General features: G+C 45.9%; 8 protein-coding genes across 8 annotated transcripts; 4 read left to right on the top strand and 4 right to left on the bottom strand.

Moving 5' to 3' along the window:
- Nucleotides 1-2098: 2098 nt before the first annotated feature.
- Nucleotides 2099-3114, bottom strand: AGABI2DRAFT_177468 (hypothetical protein; the record flags this gene model as incomplete). Its single annotated transcript, XM_006459523.1, has 3 exons — nucleotides 2099-2363; nucleotides 2539-2730; nucleotides 3103-3114. 3 exons carry the CDS (start codon nucleotides 3112-3114, stop codon nucleotides 2259-2261), a joined length of 309 nt encoding a protein of 102 aa, XP_006459586.1. The 3' UTR covers nucleotides 2099-2258.
- A 428-nt stretch (nucleotides 3115-3542) lies between these two features.
- AGABI2DRAFT_134979 (hypothetical protein) lies at nucleotides 3543-3910 on the bottom strand. The gene is made up of 3 exons (XM_006459522.1): nucleotides 3893-3910; nucleotides 3746-3845; nucleotides 3543-3691 (listed from the first exon to the last, which is right to left on the bottom strand). The coding sequence occupies exons 2-3, from the start codon at nucleotides 3832-3834 to the stop codon at nucleotides 3604-3606; spliced, it is 177 nt and encodes a 58-aa protein (XP_006459585.1). The 5' UTR covers nucleotides 3835-3845; nucleotides 3893-3910; the 3' UTR covers nucleotides 3543-3603.
- Nucleotides 3911-4798: 888 nt separating this feature from the next.
- Nucleotides 4799-5973, top strand: AGABI2DRAFT_177467 (hypothetical protein; the record flags this gene model as incomplete). The annotated part of the gene is made up of 3 exons (XM_006459521.1): nucleotides 4799-5567; nucleotides 5620-5781; nucleotides 5804-5973. 3 exons carry the CDS (start codon nucleotides 4799-4801, stop codon nucleotides 5929-5931), a joined length of 1059 nt encoding a protein of 352 aa, XP_006459584.1. The 3' UTR covers nucleotides 5932-5973.
- A 2388-nt stretch (nucleotides 5974-8361) lies between these two features.
- On the top strand, nucleotides 8362-10171 carry AGABI2DRAFT_142074 (hypothetical protein; the record flags this gene model as incomplete). Its single annotated transcript, XM_006459520.1, has 6 exons — nucleotides 8362-8755; nucleotides 8815-9126; nucleotides 9179-9276; nucleotides 9331-9601; nucleotides 9654-9722; nucleotides 9765-10171. 6 exons carry the CDS (start codon nucleotides 8362-8364, stop codon nucleotides 10169-10171), a joined length of 1551 nt encoding a protein of 516 aa, XP_006459583.1.
- Nucleotides 10172-10871: 700 nt separating this feature from the next.
- On the top strand, nucleotides 10872-12212 carry AGABI2DRAFT_116545 (hypothetical protein; the record flags this gene model as incomplete). Its single annotated transcript, XM_006459519.1, has 7 exons — nucleotides 10872-11012; nucleotides 11067-11321; nucleotides 11379-11501; nucleotides 11558-11650; nucleotides 11703-11850; nucleotides 11906-12115; nucleotides 12196-12212. 7 exons carry the CDS (start codon nucleotides 10872-10874, stop codon nucleotides 12210-12212), a joined length of 987 nt encoding a protein of 328 aa, XP_006459582.1.
- Nucleotides 12213-12344: 132 nt separating this feature from the next.
- On the top strand, nucleotides 12345-12805 carry AGABI2DRAFT_116544 (hypothetical protein; the record flags this gene model as incomplete). Its single annotated transcript, XM_006459518.1, has 4 exons — nucleotides 12345-12455; nucleotides 12516-12594; nucleotides 12655-12723; nucleotides 12777-12805. The coding sequence occupies 4 exons, from the start codon at nucleotides 12345-12347 to the stop codon at nucleotides 12803-12805; spliced, it is 288 nt and encodes a 95-aa protein (XP_006459581.1).
- Nucleotides 12806-13075: 270 nt separating this feature from the next.
- On the bottom strand, nucleotides 13076-13264 carry AGABI2DRAFT_45998 (hypothetical protein; the record flags this gene model as incomplete). The annotated part of the gene is made up of 1 exon (XM_006458788.1): nucleotides 13076-13264. A coding segment is annotated over one exon (189 nt), but the record flags the coding sequence as incomplete, so codon positions are not given.
- A 3434-nt stretch (nucleotides 13265-16698) lies between these two features.
- Nucleotides 16699-17130, bottom strand: AGABI2DRAFT_66763 (hypothetical protein; the record flags this gene model as incomplete). The annotated part of the gene is made up of 1 exon (XM_006459517.1): nucleotides 16699-17130. One exon carries the CDS (start codon nucleotides 17128-17130, stop codon nucleotides 16699-16701), a length of 432 nt encoding a protein of 143 aa, XP_006459580.1.
- Between the last annotated feature and the right edge of the window lie 918 nt (nucleotides 17131-18048).

Raw genomic sequence — 18048 nt, 5'->3', positions numbered from 1 at the left:
GTTGCTGACGACAGATCCCGGAGGGTACCTGGAATCAAGAGCTGACGCTACACATCTTCAAGCTTGCACAAAATTAACGCGTAAGGAACATAGGACAGAAAATATCTTGGGAAGGGGTGACAAGTCACGGCGCGTGCCTTTCGCTCATCTGGACCTCCACCGAATTCATCCCCGCCCAGTACCAGCCACCGGAAAATCCACGCAAAATTTAATTCAGGCGACATAGTCAAGGCCACAAGGTAAACTTATCCAAGCTACGCATTATCTATACCCTTTATGCCTTTGCTGTTCTGACGAAATTGTCTTCTCGTAAAACAAATCCAGTCCCAGTGTCAAGTCATATATTCATACCTGGCTCATTCAACTTACCCGTACCACCACGACAGTGAACACGTATCCATGCCTCTTCTTTGCGTGAGGGTGCTACCCTGACAGTCGGGAATGCGAATGTCTGGTACATGATCTACCCTGCACTGAAATCCTGTTGGACACCTCTGAATATTCAGACTACCGTGGTGATATTTGATACCTCCAACCGGCGGAAGAAACCATATATGTTGGTAGAATCGAGGAGACAGGAGTTGGGGTTGGGCCAGAGACAAAACAAGTAGTGCCTCGACACTTCAGAGAATGGGCAACTTCGAGGCGAGTAAGCCCTACCTCTCACTTCAACATAATATCCCTCTCACCCGCTTAGTTCGCGTGCCGGCTTACTGTAGCGTCGCATTTGTGACGTACCTCAGCAAACTCACCGGCCAATCCGCGAAACAGAAAGTGAAATGGAAGCATTTGGTCCTTCTAGTGATCCGGCGTTCGGTTACGGTGGTTGTGCCACGACGGGGGGCACATGCGGTTCTTCGTCACCGTACGAGCATACATGTCCGCCTTGAATCATCTCCTCTTGTTCTCACTGTTCCTCCACGACGTTGAAAGCGCGTACAAGTTGCACAGATATGAGTGAATCAATTTGGTTACATATAATGAAGCATAGCGAACGTGTAAATGTGGACACCTTTGCTCCATTCATTATAGTCTTCAAGAGCGGCTAGCAAAACGAGGACAGTCTGATCTCCAAAACCAATTAATACATACTTGGGGTTTTTGACATGAAAAAGAACCCATTCTTTATATTCTTTTCGGCCCCGAGGCAGTCGCATTGTTTGCAGTTCCTACCACATAATGAGTCGAAGATCGGAAGTATATATACAGACCTTCATACCAGTGGTTCGGCAAGCCCTTCACATTTATCGATAAATTGCTTGTCTAAAAGATTTATAGGCTCGATGCGAATAATATCTGGTGAGTCACCTCTCTGCAACTAGAACGTGCCTGTCAGCCAAGAATATTTGATTGAAGACGACACTCACATATAGTATGCTGAGAAACTTCACGAAGTCGCTCAAAATGATTCTATCGCAACTATGGGCCAGGCAACGAAAATCAAAGTCACGAAATAATGTGGATACCGGAGACGGTTGATCAGGTGCCACAATATTTTCCATGCGACCGAACTGATTACTAGCTGATCGTCGGAGTTCATCAATCGTAGACATGTATGTCCCTGCACTGCTTTGAATCCCCTGCACCACTACCTTCACTATTGCGGCGAGATTCGAGGCATGGCGGAGTATATGCAAAAATGCTTGAAATACACATAGACGAGCACTGTGAGACCCGGGCCGGTGTTTTAAACACCGGCAAGCTGCGGGATGAGATATTTTACTCGCTTCAGGTGGTTTTCAATTGCAACGGTTTTTGGCATCGAAAATAGTTTATTCTTGGCCTTAAATATTTACTACGCAAATACAGAAAATTTCTTCGGATGCTAGTGAAGTTCCTGTGAGTGTTTCAAGGTGTTTTGCACCACGTTCACCGTTGACTTTTTTTTACGGGAAAATCTATTGGCTATGGTCGAAAACAGTCTAAGTCAAATGTAACATGTAACGGTCCTAGTGTACAGAAGTTATCTGTCAGGCCCATGTGTTTTACGCGGCGTTGCATATTGGATAATTCAAATGCCTCCTACACATGACACTTCAATACAAAACCTCTTTGAAGATGCTCGTATGAAATACATACCTCTTGGCGAACAAGATTCAGTTTGAACTCGTTTGGAGATGTGCAAACACTCCGAATGACTCTAACGTTGATTTTGTTGGTTGAGGTGTATGTTGTATGGCAGCATCGAGTTGTATGTCACGTAATCATTCAACACGACCTTGCCCAGCTCCGCACACTGGAATCTGCCAGACGAACGTTCATAAGAAGTTGGCATTTCTCCAACATGATAGCTGCTGAATGGATAAGATCGGCGCGCTTTTGTACAACGCCTGGTAGTCCACCCCCATGTTATAGTCCCAGATCTTTGAGCATACGGACGTATCAAGTGTCAATGGCACGTCGAAAACTGTGCAAGAGAAGACGGTACTCACAGATTCGTATAGCCTAACGATTAAACCACGTCGTCTCTTTTCCTACTAGCTGTCCCAAGCACGACTTCCGCATTCAAATTATCCGCCAAATTCGCGACAAAATGACCTCGATCGGCAACCGCTGATTCCGCAGACTAAGATAATACTGCAACTCCTGGTGTTTCGTGATGGTGACGCCTTTTCCCGGCTCGAACGTTTGGAGGACGTCCTGACACGATAGCTCTACCCAGTGTCCTTTTTCGGGGTTGTAGATCTGGGTGTCTTTGATGATGATCGCGTGGGCGGGAAGACTGAACCCCTAGGCGAGGGTAGCAGTACAAAAGAGAACTTGAACATGATCTTCAGAAAGCAAACCCTCCATGAGCGTGCGATCTTCGCATGACGTCTCGGCACGAATCAATGAATTACGAATCCAGGCAGGAATAAGGAAACTATATCCTGATCCTTGGCGTTCGAGGATGGAGTTCGCGAGTAGCTCCCTCGGCTTTGACGAATTCTGTGATTGTTGCCTTCTCCATAGACCATGACCATCTCTTTACCCAAATGCACGAATACGAGAGTTCATTCTGCAATGTTCCTTTACCCAGAAGGTCATCACGAACCCATTGAAAGGTGGCTTTGGGCACAGCAGATTAGAATTGTACTGGACCGGGTAAAGAATATCACTTACTTGTTTCTCCATTACATGAGATACTTCTCTACCGGGAAATGAAGATACTATTGAACCTTGCTTGGTGCGTTACAACTCCTTTAATCTTCCGCCCTGCAGAACTTCGTGCTTCTCTTTTTAAAATTGAGATAGAAAATGTCGGATGAGCCTTCGATGCCCTATCAGTTCTCCGCTTAGACCCCTGCCACGTATCGAATTGATTTTCCCCCACACCTTCGTCTTCTATTTTTAATGTCCCTCATCGTAACCGCTAGGAACGCCTGTGGTGGTGCGACAGGTTTTGTAGATGTCAGGGACATTCCACTCGGACATAGGCCTATCCAGATCATGGCTGCATGTAGTGTTCTGGGCGTTCATATACAGCTTCCAGAGGAGGTCGCATCGAGTCGCTTACCCATCTTCATCGTGGACAGACGTTTGACTCGCTACCTTTACTGTTTCCCATCCTGTTTACTCTGAATTGAGGAAGGCCACGACATTCTGATAGTTGGGCAAAGTGGCCTAAAGGCCGACAAGATGACGAAATTCGTTTGTGTTTCCATGGGCCGGATGATCCAGGAAACGATAGCCTAGGACCAGGCCATGAGCACTGTGAAAGGGATGGATTTCGTTGATGGTGATGAGCTGAACTAGGGTGGCATACCTGATGTCCGTACTCTGGCGCGTGATGATGTCCAACTGCTCGGGAGCGGTAACGATGGCTTGAGTCTCGGCGATTTGATGCCTTGCCATTCGACAGTTTCCTGTCAACGCTCAGAAACGAGAGCTTCAATGGAAGCGATGTGCGTACGGCCTCTTCATCATGCCACTTCACAAATCATTTAGGATGGTCAACGTGGCGACCTTGGTCTACATGGGAATCAAATGAATGGGTCGATATATAGGCGTGAATAAACTCACTCTTGCCGGTACCAATCAGGGCACAAAGAAGCATGAGTCATCGGTGTCAAAAGTAAGAGTTTACCGTGGATGCGGTTAAGACATGGAACGGTAAAGACTTTGCATGGCCAAGCTGGGAGAGAGAATTCTGGGCCGATAGATTGGTGCGCAGAGTGACAAGTCCTCTATTTTGGCTTGTTTGTCTCAACCGCATTGGATCACCAAGGTAGAACTTCTAGTGGTCGACCTCATCTCTTTTGCTTCACTGCGTAGTCTCGTGGCTTGTCCCATATCTGAACCAGCGATATGACTTCAACCTTTACTCAGTTCTCCAGATCCCCTCCTACCCCACCCGGATTCCTGTTGGCCGTAGTTTGTTCTGGTTCTAAAATCTCGCTACCTGCGTCGAGGGAAGGTTCTCATCTAGACGTTGGGGGAAGGATGACTATTTTGGCCATCGTTGAAATCTGATTCAGCCTCGTAAGTTTATTTACAAATGTATGAAGAAGGAATTGTACTAAGCTCACTCGACCAGCTTATCCATCAAATTGATACGACAAAGCATAGCCAACTAGCTGGCATTTTCGAGTTCCCAGCTAGATCAATTCTCAGATTCACTGCACCGACATACGACTGCTCCCTGCGGTCGCAGCCACAGTGGTGTCTCTGGGCTTCACAAGCTTATAGATGTTTTCAATGGATTCAGAAGACATTGCTTTGTCAAGAATTATACACGTGTGCACCACGTTGCCAGTGCTTCGGGTCTGTCAAGGCGTACGTTTTCATTGTGTTTCTCACACCCTTTCTTCAGTCACTAATGGCGTCCCAAAGTACTGGTACAGTCATATGCACATGTGGCTGTAACAAACTTGTTTCTTATCCCACAAGACGAGCGCATGTTGCACAAACCCGAACAGAAGAGTCATCAACTAGCCGTACCGTTGGAAACAAGAGGCCCCACTCAGATTTTCCTGGAGACCACAGCGCAGGACCAGGGAATAAAAGGAGGCACACCGTTGGGCCTGAATCCAATGAAATCTTCAACATCGACAATCCATCAGGCAACCATGACTATCAGACTCCTAGCACACCCACTACATCTCCCAGTCGACCGGTTCGCGTCGCAGAAATCAACAACCGTACACTTTTGTTGCGATGGGGAGACCACCTTACTCGCCCTGCCAGCTACCCTCAGCTAGGGCAAGCCACCAATAACCTGGAAGATAATGAGCTGGGAAGGAACGGCGGTGATGTTTCAGCGACGTACCCCATGGAATATACCGATGAAGATGAGATCAATGATGAAGGCGAGGCCGGGGGTGAAGAAGATGGGACTAGCGATGGTGAAAGTGAAGTTGAGGAGGGTCAAAGTGAGGGTGAGAGTCAAGATGAAGACGCCCATGAAGATGAAGACGCCGATGAAGGTGAAGACGCCGATGAAGATGAAGACGCAGATGAAGAGGAAGAGGAAGAAGGGTCTGGGATTGATGAAGGCGAAGAAAGTCGGCCAAGTAACGCGGATATTGCTGTGATCTCACTTTGGGATCACATCGATAAAGATTATGTTCGTTTTATGATGACAACAGGTGCAGTTTTTTTTCGATTCTTTGGTTGTTTATGTTACTCATCTCATTGTAGACGAGTCCCTGGGTGATACCGACCTCTCTTTATTACGCAAATATGTCCTCAAAGTTGAGGACCACCTGACGGAGCGAACCTTCGAACGACTTGCCTTTGCTTTTCCGGGTGCTTCTCACAGCTCACTCAAGATAACCAAGAAGCATGTTCGCTTGCTCTCGGGTTTTCAACCTATACCATACAGCTGTTGTATCAACAGCTGCGTCTGCTACACTGGTCCATACGCCAATCTCACTGAATGCCCTCACTGTCAGGAGCTCAGGCTGGATGATCGGAATAGACCCCGCAAGGTGTTTGATTACATCCCTCTAATTCCACGCCTTCGAGCCATGGCTGCAAATCGTCAACACGCCGAAAAAATGCGCTACCGGGCCAGATTTGAACACCAGCCTGGAGTCGTGTCAGATATTTTTGATGGGCTTCACTATCAGTCATTGCTGACCAGAGTCGTACCTGCGAGTGGTGACCAACCGTTTTTCTACTTCACTGATGAACGCGATATTGCTCTTGGTCTCTCCACCGATGGCTTTGGTCCGTTTAAGCGATGTGACAAGACGTGCTGGCCAGTCATTCTCTTTAACTACAATCTTCCCCCCGACATACGTTTTCAAAAGCAATATTGTATCAATGTGGGGACAATCCCAGGCCCTAAGAAGCCCTGGGACATGGACTCGTTTCTCTGGCCGCTTATGCAGGAGCTAATTCAACTTGAAGTTGGAGTTAGGGCTTTTGACGGAATCACTAAATCACTCTTTTTACTCCATGCTTATCTTCTTTTGGTTTTTGGTGATATTCCGGTGTAGAGGTGACAGTGGTTACGGAAGTAAAAATGTAAAAGGGTTTCACTAACGCACAAACTGTTCTCAGTTTATAAGTTCGTGGGAGAATTAAATCAGAAGTCAAGAAGGAGACAGATATGTTTTGTGAAGTTTTGAAAGTTTTAGATTGTTTTCGGGTTTTAAGGTCTTTTTCAATTGTAGCTACTCGAGGAGTAAAGAATCTAGGGGTTCGAGAAGGACTGTTCACGACGAAGTTCAACTACGCTGCTGTGCTAAGGCAGGCGACGCGTACCAAACAATGTGGGTGGATGTAAGCTGCGATATCGACTTAGCGAGAAGCTACCGACTTATACCGACAAACTACAAGGCCACCGACTTTCACCACTACCGAAGTGATGCAAGCTGCGATATCCAAGTAGCTAACACGAAGCTATCACACACTGTCAACGAGTTGTAGCTCAAGGTCTCGATAATAATCCTCTCTGGTTTTCGATTACAATTCTCTCAAGTTCGTATGATTCTCAGTTTGGACGTAGCGTCCGAAGGAAAAGTTCACAGATAACACCACAAATAGGATTCACTGAGTAGCGAAATACAATTGCAGAGCTTCGGCAGGTCAATTTCCTTGCCTCTCGCTCACTAACTACAGGCTTTTTATACTAATGGTTCTCTAAGCTATTTTGGTTCAGGTACGCTACGTTTACTAAGACTCTGGTATTTATATCGTAGCTTGCTCATCTTTTCTATTGTAGCTACTAAGCCTCCGAGTCATACCACCCGTTTTAGGAGTAGCTTTCGTGAGATCATGTAATCCGCTGATTAACGGTTACTCTTTCTGGGCAATCTTTCACTAACTGCTGACCTATCTCTGTTCCTCCTAGTAGCTCCTAGCTCTCTTTCATATTTTTAGTTACGATCGTAGCTACACTTCGGGTATAACCAAAAAGGGAACTCGTATTTTATGGCACTTCGCGTACTTTGTCCGAATTCGTTAAATGATGGGACTTCCTATTCGCGACATAGGGTACGTAAGCAGACCGTCGTAGCGACTAAGTCCCTTCACCTTGCCGTGTTCGCGAATATAATTAATAGTACTTATGCGTCGTAGCTACACGTTGTATTCGCTTCGCGTATAGACCAATGGTTGATGTTCCAATTGGTAAGGTCATATTTCTCCCATCGGTACAGTTTTCCCTACGGGGACCCCAGCTATGGCTGTCATGCGAGCTCGCGTAAATCGAGTGTCCTTCCTTTAGATATCCTATGGTTACACTTCTCAGTCATTCTATGTAGCGAAGGGTTTTCTATGCTGTAGCTAGGCTTATATTATGTCAAAGCTACCTTCGCTAGAGAGATTACTAGGCTAAATGTGTTTAGGCCGTGATATCTCCCCCCCACTATGAAATGACTGCCCTCAGTCTGCCTTCGTAACTCCTCGAGTTATTCATAAGAGCTTATTAGGTCACTGCTGGACTCTGATCTAGGTATTCTTCATTCCGGGCTTAGCACGTTTCAAGATCCGTGGCCTCATGTTTTCCTAATTTCCATAAAAGAACTTCTTTTTTGTTTTTATCGAATCCTCATTTTATAGTTAATTCGCTATAGGCTTTCGCTTCTTTTCCTTCTGGTAGCCTTGCCAACTCTTCACCGTTCGATTAGCTTTCCGGGGTAGCGAGTTTATGAGTTAATTTCCGCTTCTTTCCCGTTTCGCTTCCGATCCTTTCTTATCCCGAGATCTCTGATGCTTATCTCTTTACATAACTTTAGATCGCCGTGTCCTCATGTCTGAAAGCTAGACCTTTAATTTCTAAATTCTGTCGTCTCTTTAGCTCAACCTCAAGGTCTGGCCCTTCTAGATTTCTAGTTCTCGTTTCAAGGCTTCATGACGTTCGCATGTCCATGATATATAAGAACGACCCCAAGCTCTTGACTCGTTCTATCATATTTTTTTTTTTTTTTTGTCATGTTCGTCAGCCTCGCTCAGTTCCGCCAGATGGCTACTTTTCTCTCGCGTGAACAGCTAGCTGGTATGATTATCTCGATCGACGACTTGTTGAATCTTCCGCCGAGCGTGCTTTCCGCCCCGAACCCAACCCCCGCCGATCTTATAATCTTCGAACAATATACCGCTCTCATCCAGGCTCGCTTGGCCCCGTTATCTCGAGGTTCGGTTCCTACTACTCCCGCTCCAATCTCTGCTCGTCTCCCGGAACATTTAACTGCCCCTTCGTCTCGAGTCTCCCCGGTCTTTCGCTCTCTTGATCTTCCACCTTCCTCCCAAGCTATGGAGGTGGACCCTGGTTCGCAATCGCGCCCCCGTCCTCGACCTGTTGGTGCTGCGGCAGTGCAACGCTCCGGTAAGTCTCTTAGCTCAATTTGTTTTTTCTTTTGATTTTATATCTCTTTCTCTTTTTAGGTACCATGCCGCCCCCTTCATATTCGTCTTTTGGTTCACCGGCACGTCGTTCGTCTCCCGCTCCGGAGGCCTTAACAATCCAGATCCCTCCCTTGTCTCGTGTATCCTCTCAAAACTCTGCAAAACGTCGTCGCGAGGGATCTTCCCCTCCACCCCAAGAGCCACCGCCCGTACGCGAAGCCCTTCGTCAGAATACTACCCCATCGCTCCCCAAAGTCACTGTTGAGGACCCCATCGAACTTACTGAAGAATCCTCAGATGAAGACGACAGCGACTATGTCGATGGAGCCGCTAAAAAAGGGAAAGCTCGTTGTGAGCTCTTCCTTTCTTTTATCTTTTATCTATTTTTACTGTTTCTTTTTAGCTCGTCGCGAAATTGACCTGGTGGAAGCTACCGGTCTATCTTTGGGTGGTGACCCGCTCGCTAGTATCCTCGAGGTCTTCTCGTTTCCTCGCGTAGAGGTATTTTCTCCTTATTGCTTCACTTTTCTTATGTAGCTAACATTCTTTTTACAGGATCGGCCAGCTAATCCCTGCCTCAACTGTCTTACTCGCTTTCTTCCGACTTGTACCCATGGTACCAAACAGTTCCAACATTTTCCCTTAGGTCCTCTCTCCTGGAGCGAAGCTCAGGTTCAGGAAGAGAAAGACGGGGCTTTTATCAAGGATGGCGCTTGTGATACTTGTTTGAAGAAACACATCCCTCATTGTGACCACGCTAAACCTCCTTGCTTAACTCAGTTCATCGCGGAGAGTGTTCAACCAACTGCCATGCTGGCCGGCACCAGTAAGTAGCTTCTTTTTCTTAAAAGGGTATTTCTTAATATACATATATCTAGATCTCAAGCGTCGCATTCGCGATACCCAAGTCGCTATCAGCCAGGCTAAGTTCGCTAAGATGAACGACCGTATGTGTCAAATCAACGCTCGTCTTTCCATTATGGAGTTAGCTATGGACCTCTCGTCCGCTTTCGAGTTCGCCGCGAAACCTCCCTCGTTCTGGGTTGAGGGGGGCTATTTCCGATCTGAGGCCCAATACGAACTCGTCTATGAAGCCGCCTTCTATGCTGCCGCTCGAGCTGTCGATCAAGACGACGATCAAATCCAGGCCGAGTTCGAACTCCACACCATGGAGCTTTTCGCTGCTCATTGTACTATTTTGGAATGGCTCGGGGAACTTAGTAGCTCTAGCGAGGAGGGGAACTGGCGGTGGTATACTACGCCTGATGAAGAAGGTTCCCTGCACTTCCCTATGGACAATTCCTTCCTCAAGAGGAATCAAGCTGCCATTGCTAGGTTCAAGGCTAGCAAAACTAAAGCTAAGTCCGGTGGGGGCGATGGGGACAAACAGGTTTAGTTTCCGCTTCCTGGTTCCTCGCTTTTCTTGCTGCGGTATTCGTTTTTTTTGTTCGCTATATCTGTATGTTTCGCTCTTTTTCTTGTTCTCTTCAGCTGTTTTCGCGCATGTAGGGTAGATACTTCATTGTATTTTACTTCTACCGGACGCTACGCTCTTCTGTGTTTCGTGTATCTCCTGAATCGTCGCGTGTTCCACTGATGAATATATCTTGTGTTCAATTCGTTCGCTCTCGACTGTTTTAGGCAAGACAGTTCCCTAATTGAGATATTTGTAACTCCTTACTTCTCAAGAGTGAAGATTTCGATAAGATTTCTTCGCTACAAAAAGTCTTCGCTATGAAAATAGGCAAAATTCTTTTGCTCCTAATCTCACTTCCCCCCTTCACCAAAAGAAGAGACGTCCTCGTCGAGTCGTACTCCTGATTCTCATTTCTTACTAAGTTCACTAATCCGCAGCTTATGACTCGGGCCAATATTTGATATTTATGACCGTGTCATCGTAGCTACCTCATATAGCTGTAGTAGCTGTGTTCTTAACTCGTGGTGGGTGTCGCGGACGCATCGTTATAAGACGAGGATTTTCTCATCGATCTTCCTATCTTAGTCACATTGACTGGGTACCTAGCGAAGCTGCCTCCACCAGTAGTCATTGCTCTTCCACCTCACTCGTTCCTTCCCGAACCTCTTGCTCGTTGCATATGTCTGCTAACACTCAAGTCGCGTATACTCAACTCGATGAAGAGGTATCTACTTTCTATCATCGCTACGCTCGCGGAAAGGAGAATTCGGCGCTCTATCTCGCAGCGTTCGGCTGTCTCGAGAATGCTATTCCTAAGGCCGTAAGTTCTTCGCTACGCTGCATGATAGTGTTAAATCTTATATTCTCTTTGTAGCGTAACTTATTGAACGCCATGTCGGCCGACCCTGAGGCCAATACCAAGAGCGACAACAATAAGAAGCTTCTTATCCGTACTAGGACCATGTTCGAGACTTGGCAGAATGAACGCGATCCCAAATACAAGTTTCCATCCGTTTATTACGATCTTCGCAACATCATAGTTCAGCACGATCGCGCCCATGGTCGTACCAAGAAGGCTTCTACTACCAAAGCGACCGACGCTAGCGAAACTAACGCGCTTCCTAAGAAGGTGAACTGGTCCATTCAAGATTGTTTCTATTGCCTCCCGTACTTATCCTGCTGGCAGCGTAAGATTGGCAAGAAGGTTTCGTCTCCTGAAACTATTGAAGATTCTGACTCAGATGCCTCGGTTATCGTTGCTGACTTCAATCCTGGCAACGCTCCTCTCACTATAGCTGGAGATCAAAATGTTCGTCCATTTCTTTCTTGTAGCTACGCTATCATTATTCACGGTGACTTCGCTAGGCTATGCAGGTCGATGATACTGGCGCTATCTCTAATGCCATTGCTGGTACTAGTGGCTCTCCTGTTTCTGTAGCTACGTCTACCACTTTGGAGGTACTCCTTTCACTCCTGAGCTAGGTCACAAGCTCATGTATTTCTCTTTCAGGCTAGCCCTGCCCGTGCCTCAGTGGTACGTATCCCTTTCGCTTCGGTCCCGGGCATGGACATTTTTAGCTCCGCTTACAAACGTGCCGTTCAGGTTTCTATTGCCTCTGACAAGTCTATCGACCTCCCCTTGGTCTCTGAGGAGAATTGTAAGTCCATGTAGTCCTCCTATGTTTAGCTACACATTATTGACTTTCGTTGTAGTGAAGCTCTGCCTCGGCGGAATCGAGGGCCTTACTTTGAATACAAAGGAGATCCATCGCGTCTTTATGGCTAACGCTCCTCTCGAGGCTCGTCAATATCAATTGTTGTCTAACTCCGACCACCTTTTGAAAATGGCAAACGAGTTGGAAGCTTTGTCTCGGCGCTACTATTCTGCCATGACCAATCAGAAGGTTTTGGTCCAGAGTCTTGGTAGCTCGGTTACCAAGCGTACTCAAGCTGACTAGTAGCTCAGCTGATGTCTCTTATCTCTTGTATTTGTATTTCACTAGGTCACTACTATGTCTGATTGTTTCCACGAGCCATTCTCTAGGTAGTGACTATATATGCTCGTTTTTTCTCTACCCCTGAAGTGACCCCTGAAGTAGCGTTTCTTTTAAAAGGTTACAAGTCTTCCAGTGCTTAAGCTACCAGCAACCCAATGTCCGCTTCTAGTAGTCGCAACCGCCAACGTATTGACGACATAGTCGATCGACTTATCCAAGCTGTCGATACCTATAAGCATCGGTCGAACATTATGACCCCTCATCAGGTAGCTACAACGTTCTTTCTTTTTCGCTATCCTCATAATTTCTCAACTCTTTCTTGGAAGGCTTTTACCCAGGAGATTCGCAGGCTCTTAGCTACTCCTCAGTTCTCTCTCTTAGAACCAGAGAATGATTCTCCCCCTTGTAAGCCTTTTCATCCTTTCTTTGTATCAAGGTTTTGACTCATCACGTCTTATCCCTTAGTGGCCGCTATTTCCGAAGTAGCGAAAGCGTGTAGTGACATCGTCGACACGTTTCGCTTGGTCAACATGGGTGCACGCGAGGTCAATTCTTCTCACCCACGCGCTTTCTTCCAAGAACTTCAGAGTTCGGTAGTGGACGATATGATGTCTAAAACTCATTCCTTCGGTAAGATCTTTGAGCACTACCGCCAGAGTATCACCGAGTTCCTTTGGTTGGAGATGATGATTTCCAAATCGTCCCTCAACACTATCTAGCTCCTTAACTATTCTTTTCTAGATGTAGCTTCTTCTCCTTCACTATCTACATCCTCTAGATAACCTTCTACTAGGTCGTCTGTATTTACTTCTTCTTCGAGTAGCTTCAACTCTTCTTCAGTAGAGTCGAGTAGCTCCTGTACCTCTTTTCCAAATTTGATCTTTTCTCTCGCGAAATACGGTATTACCCTAAAGGCAGCTACCTTATTCTGCCATACTGCTCCATTATAGTCAGCTAAGATATACGCTCCTCCGGCCAGTCTTTTTACTACTATCATGGGTCCTAGATACCGGGGCTTCATTTTCCTGTCTGCCGACATTTCTATCGCAGTATTCTTAACTAGAACTAGATCACCTGAATTAAAGTGATAATTCTTTATCTTGTGTTTATTATCTTCTTGTAGCTTCATTACCCGTCGAACCTTTTCGTCTGTTAGCTTGTGTCTCATAGCGTCTACATGCTGCACATGCTTAGCTAGGGCTTGGGCTCGAAGTCCGATTAGCTCTGAATGAGTAGCTATTGTGTCTGGGTATGTGACTAGCCACGTCGCTTCTACAAGGTCTAGTGGTAGCGTAGGGTGCGCACCGGTGATCATAAAATAAGGGGAACACCCTGTACCTTTCCGAATGGTAACTCTATCTGCCCACGATACGTGCGGCAAGTAAAAGTACCATTTCTTTATGTCGCCTGCAGTAGCTTTGTAAAGCATCTGCCTTAGGTCCCAGTGTGGTCGCTCCACCGTTCCATTAGCTTGTGAATTGTATGGGGAGATAGCTACTCCTTTAATGTTATACTTCTCCTCCAACCATTTCACAGCTTTCCTAAATGGCGATCCATTGTCTGTTACTATCTTAACTATTGTACCCCAACGGCACATAATATCCTCGAACAGCCATTGACCAATCGATCTCGCGTCCTCTTTTCGTAGCGCTTTAGCTTCCATCCATGAAGATAGGGCGCATCGTCCATGCACTATATACTTACACCCATTTGAGCTAGGTGTCATATGAACAGTATCTGCATGTAAGACTTGGAAGATCGACGGTGTATGGGTTACCACGGGGGGTAGCTCCATGGCCGCTCGCTGTCGTATCTGGCATAAGTGACAACTCTTCACAAACCAGGTAATGTCAGCTTCCATCTCTGGCCACCAGAAACGCTGAGCTATCAAGCGATTAGTTGCGTATGCCCCTCGGTGTCCAGTATTATCATGTAGCTCTCTCATTATATTCATCCTATTATCTTTCTCTACTATTAGCTGCAAGAAATCACCGTTCCCAGTCCTCCTGTAGAGTCTTCCGTCTTTATCTAGCCAGAAGTGGGATACAGCTCTTAGAAACTTCGCGTCTTTTGTAGAGAGGTTTTCCATCTCTTTCTTGTTTTTATGCGAAGCTAACCAGTCCCTAATGAGTGGAATCCTGGTGTCTTGTTCGCGAGCCATTTCCGTTCTTCTTTGCTCATCGTAGGGTTGCTCTTCTTCCACTGTGTTATCTAGCGCAGACTCTTCTTGATCGGCGACAGTATTTAAGAAAATCTTAACTTCAGTGGGACAACCCTCTTGTAGTGCCAACTTTCGTCTTTCATATATCTCGCGACGTGTATTCGCTTCTCCAGCTTCCAGTTCCAGTTGGAAGCTAGGTGTAGTGTCTATAACTTCCTGGAGAAACCCGGTCCGCGAATCTATTTCTTCTAGGAACGCCTCTAGCGGTAGAGGGTCTTCCTCTTTCTCCGTTTCTTTGACTAGTGTAAGTTCCTCTCCTTCGTCGTCCGACCCGTCGTCAAACTTTCGGGATAGGTCGTCACCTGGGTAAGCTTTGCGCCTCGATAGTCCATCGGGCCCAAACCCTTTTCCCTTTCTATGCACCAAAGTGAAGAAGAAATTCGTCCTTATGTAGTCAACCCATCTGTTTACCGTTGCGTTAGGCATCCTTCCAGGATTATTTAACATCCCATGGAGATACTTCACGTCGGTTTCTACTACTAGATGTCTACATCCTCTTAGTAGATAATCTTCTTGCTCTAAAGCCATTCTAAATCCTACTAGCTCTCGCTTAGGTTGGGAGTAGCGTTGTTGTCTTTCGTCCATAAGTATGGAGTTAAACTTTATGTAGTGAATCTTGGTAGGCGTAATATCATCTCGCTGATATAGATAATATCCTACTGCCCTCCATGACGAATCTACTGCCATTACGATCGGCTGTTCGCTACCAAACTTAGGATTTCGTGTATGGAAGCATTCTTTTATTTTTCGCTTAAGCTCACTTTGTGCTGCTTTCTGCGTAGCTTCCCATACAAATGGTACTTTCGCTTTGCATAACTCGTACAACGGTGCTGCTGTTTCTACGAATTTCTCAATGTGATTTCTACACATTACTGCTGTGCCGAGAAATGCCCTTACATCTGTAGTATTTTCACAGTCTCCCCAATTCATTATTTTCCCAATAGTATCTACGGTCGGTTTTCGGCCTAGATACGAACAATCGAATCCTACGATTGTTATTTTATCGGCACAAATGGTGGTCTTGGGTCCCGAGAAAGTTCCTCCTGCATACTTCATTCTTTGTAAGATCCTATTCGTGGATTCTAAATGCTCAAAGATGAACCTTCTAATGCCTTTGTTAAAAGACATTACCTCGTAGCTACCATCCGTTCTTTCGTAGCGAGTCTTCGGTCCTCGAATTGGTACGTCATCAATATATGGCATTGTATATTCCGGTATCTCGTCTCGTAGGATATACGTAACGTCGTCATGAAAGATTGGTACTGAATTGGTCCATCCCATCGGTAGCGTAACTAACCTAAGGGCTCCAAAAGGCGTTTGAAACGTAGTTAAGTCCCGTGAAGACTCCGCTAACAATCTTTCATCGTATCCTACATATAGATCTAAGATTCCGCTACAGGCTCTTCCTGCGAAATGCATAGCTAGTTCTTCAGTAGCGGGTGGTAGCCCTGAGTGAGCTATTGTAACTTCATTTAATGGCTCCAGACTGTGTACGATCCTTAAGCTTTTTCCGTCCTTCTTAATTACACAAAACCACTTAGACCGATACGACGAGTTAGAAGGTTCATAAACCCCTGCGTCAATCTTTCGTCTAATAATCCGACAAACTTCATCGTAGATACTGGGTGGTATTCTGAAAGGTTTTAGCACCCACGGAGTATGAGCTATCGTTGGTATATCTATCGGCGGGAAATATTTCGCTTTGAAATTTCCTCGCTCAGTGTCATCCCACGCGAACGCTTCGTTTTGTTCGGCTATAATCCAATGCATTAGCTTCCTTTCTTCAGGTAATAGAAAGTCCCCTTCATGTTGTTTATCCATTTTGTCCTTTCTTTCCTGAGTATACCTTCCTTTCGGTGTGAACTCCGGCGGATTTGATGGTAACTTGGGTAAATCAGCTAATGGGTCTCCTGTTATATTCCTTATAATACGAAACTTTTCAGGTAGCTCTCCCAATACTGGTCGTACCTTCAAAGCTACAGGTTTATATTTCTTAGCTAATGATAGCAAAGGTTCGCTTTGCTCTGTTATTTCTTCTACTGCCTGAATAGACTTTTTCGAACTCGCACTCGCTACTACTTCTCTCAGATAGTAATGTAGGAGTTGTTTTTCCTGTGTAGCTCCACCAATACTTTTATATAGATAGAGCATGTTCACTTCGTCTTCTGTAAACGCTTCCACGTTTACCGGTAATACTTCACTAATGGCAAAGCTTCCTTCATTCTCTTCTATTATACATGCTACCTCTCCTCCGTTTCCCAGACACTTCTCGAAATCCTCGAGGTGCATTAAAAATTTGTTTCCAATGTCCTCGGTAGCTCTCCTTTTGCATAAGTAGCTAGCGAGGCCCATTCTTTTGTATTCGGGTCAGTTATGGTGATGAACTGGTGCCCTGTTCCTGAGTTCGTTATCTTACTTTCTAGTAGAACGTCAAACGGTCTTCCTAGTAGTACTCGATAAGGTGCATCTTCGATAACATGCACCTGTAGGTACGCCGTGATTGTTCCGAAGAGGAAGGGAACATTCTTAGCTAGCCCACATGTTCGGGTGATCCCTCCATTAGCGCTTTGCATATTAATCGCCATAGATGGGTCCCATGCTAGCTTACATTCACTAGCAGCCTCTCTACTCATCGTGACAATCTGAGATCCGCTATCCAACAACGCTTCTTCCTCACGGACTCCATTAATGGTTGCTGGTATTACGCGTAACTCCCCCATTGTCTCGGCGCTCTGAGACTCCTCTTTTTCTATGGTGAACACCAATCTCTCTCGCTTTTCGGCTGGTACCGCTGTTAAGTACTGCGTCAGAGGTTCTTTAACTTCCCAAACTTTCACTGGGTTCCCTTCTTTATTCTTAGCTTCTGTCTGTATCTTTTGTACCGTCCCTAGCTTGTTAAGACTAGCGTAGGTCCAATCAAGCTGTTCTTCTTCTTCTTGGTCCCTATCAACAACAATATTGTTGTTACCAGTGGGTACTCTTCTTTTACTGAGTAAATCTTTAAGCGCTTCGCGAAGCTTTGGTGCCATTCCTAGAAGCTCTTTTTGCGAGAGCTTTATCTCAGTCTCTCCAAATTTCTCTAACATTTCTTCGATACTGATACCCTCCTCAATCTTTGCTTGTTGCTTGTAGCTAGGTCCTTTCTTTTCTTCTTTGAAGTACTTAGCTGGTAGAGGGGGCAATTCTACTACCGGTTTCATTTTCGGTACCCCTATGTAAGGGAACTTCGTAGTTTCTCTCGATTCATTATTATTCTTTTCTTTATCTACAGGGTTTATATTATTAGGTCGGCCCTCGGTTGCCTTATCTTCATGGATCCTAACCCTGGGTTCCGGAGCTGGCTTCGTCTTCGAGCCTCCTAAAAACCCTGCGATTTATTATCTTTTCTGGTTTGCACCAGTAACTTCGCTAAAGCCTGCATTGTCATGGCTTCTTCATCTTCTTCGCTTTCTTCAGTAGCTACTGCAGCAGGTGGGTTAGGTGACCGGATCTGCATGCCTTGCATCACAGCTTGCATACCAGCTAACTGTCCCCTCAAACGTTCCAGCTCGAGCTCTCGTGCATTCACAGTTTGTTGCATCGCGAAACTCGATGCCTTCGGAGCTACTGGGGTATCTACCATGTCTGGAGTCCCTGTG

This window comes from Agaricus bisporus (genome assembly GCF_000300575.1).
Source record: "Agaricus bisporus var. bisporus H97 unplaced genomic scaffold AGABI2scaffold_3, whole genome shotgun sequence".
Taxonomy (NCBI): Eukaryota; Fungi; Basidiomycota; class Agaricomycetes; order Agaricales; family Agaricaceae; genus Agaricus; species Agaricus bisporus.
This window is presented reverse-complemented; position numbering and strand designations above follow the sequence as displayed.

Bases quoted from the DNA above. Each gene is read 5' to 3' on its own strand.
- AGABI2DRAFT_134979 (XM_006459522.1), bottom strand. From the start codon at position 3,834: ATGGCAAGGCATCAAATCGCCGAGACTCAAGCCATCGTTACCGCTCCC. The intron at 3,692-3,745 runs GTATGCCACCCT...TCCCTTTCACAG, and splicing joins CGCCAGAGTACGGACATCAG to TGCTCATGGCCTGGTCCTAG.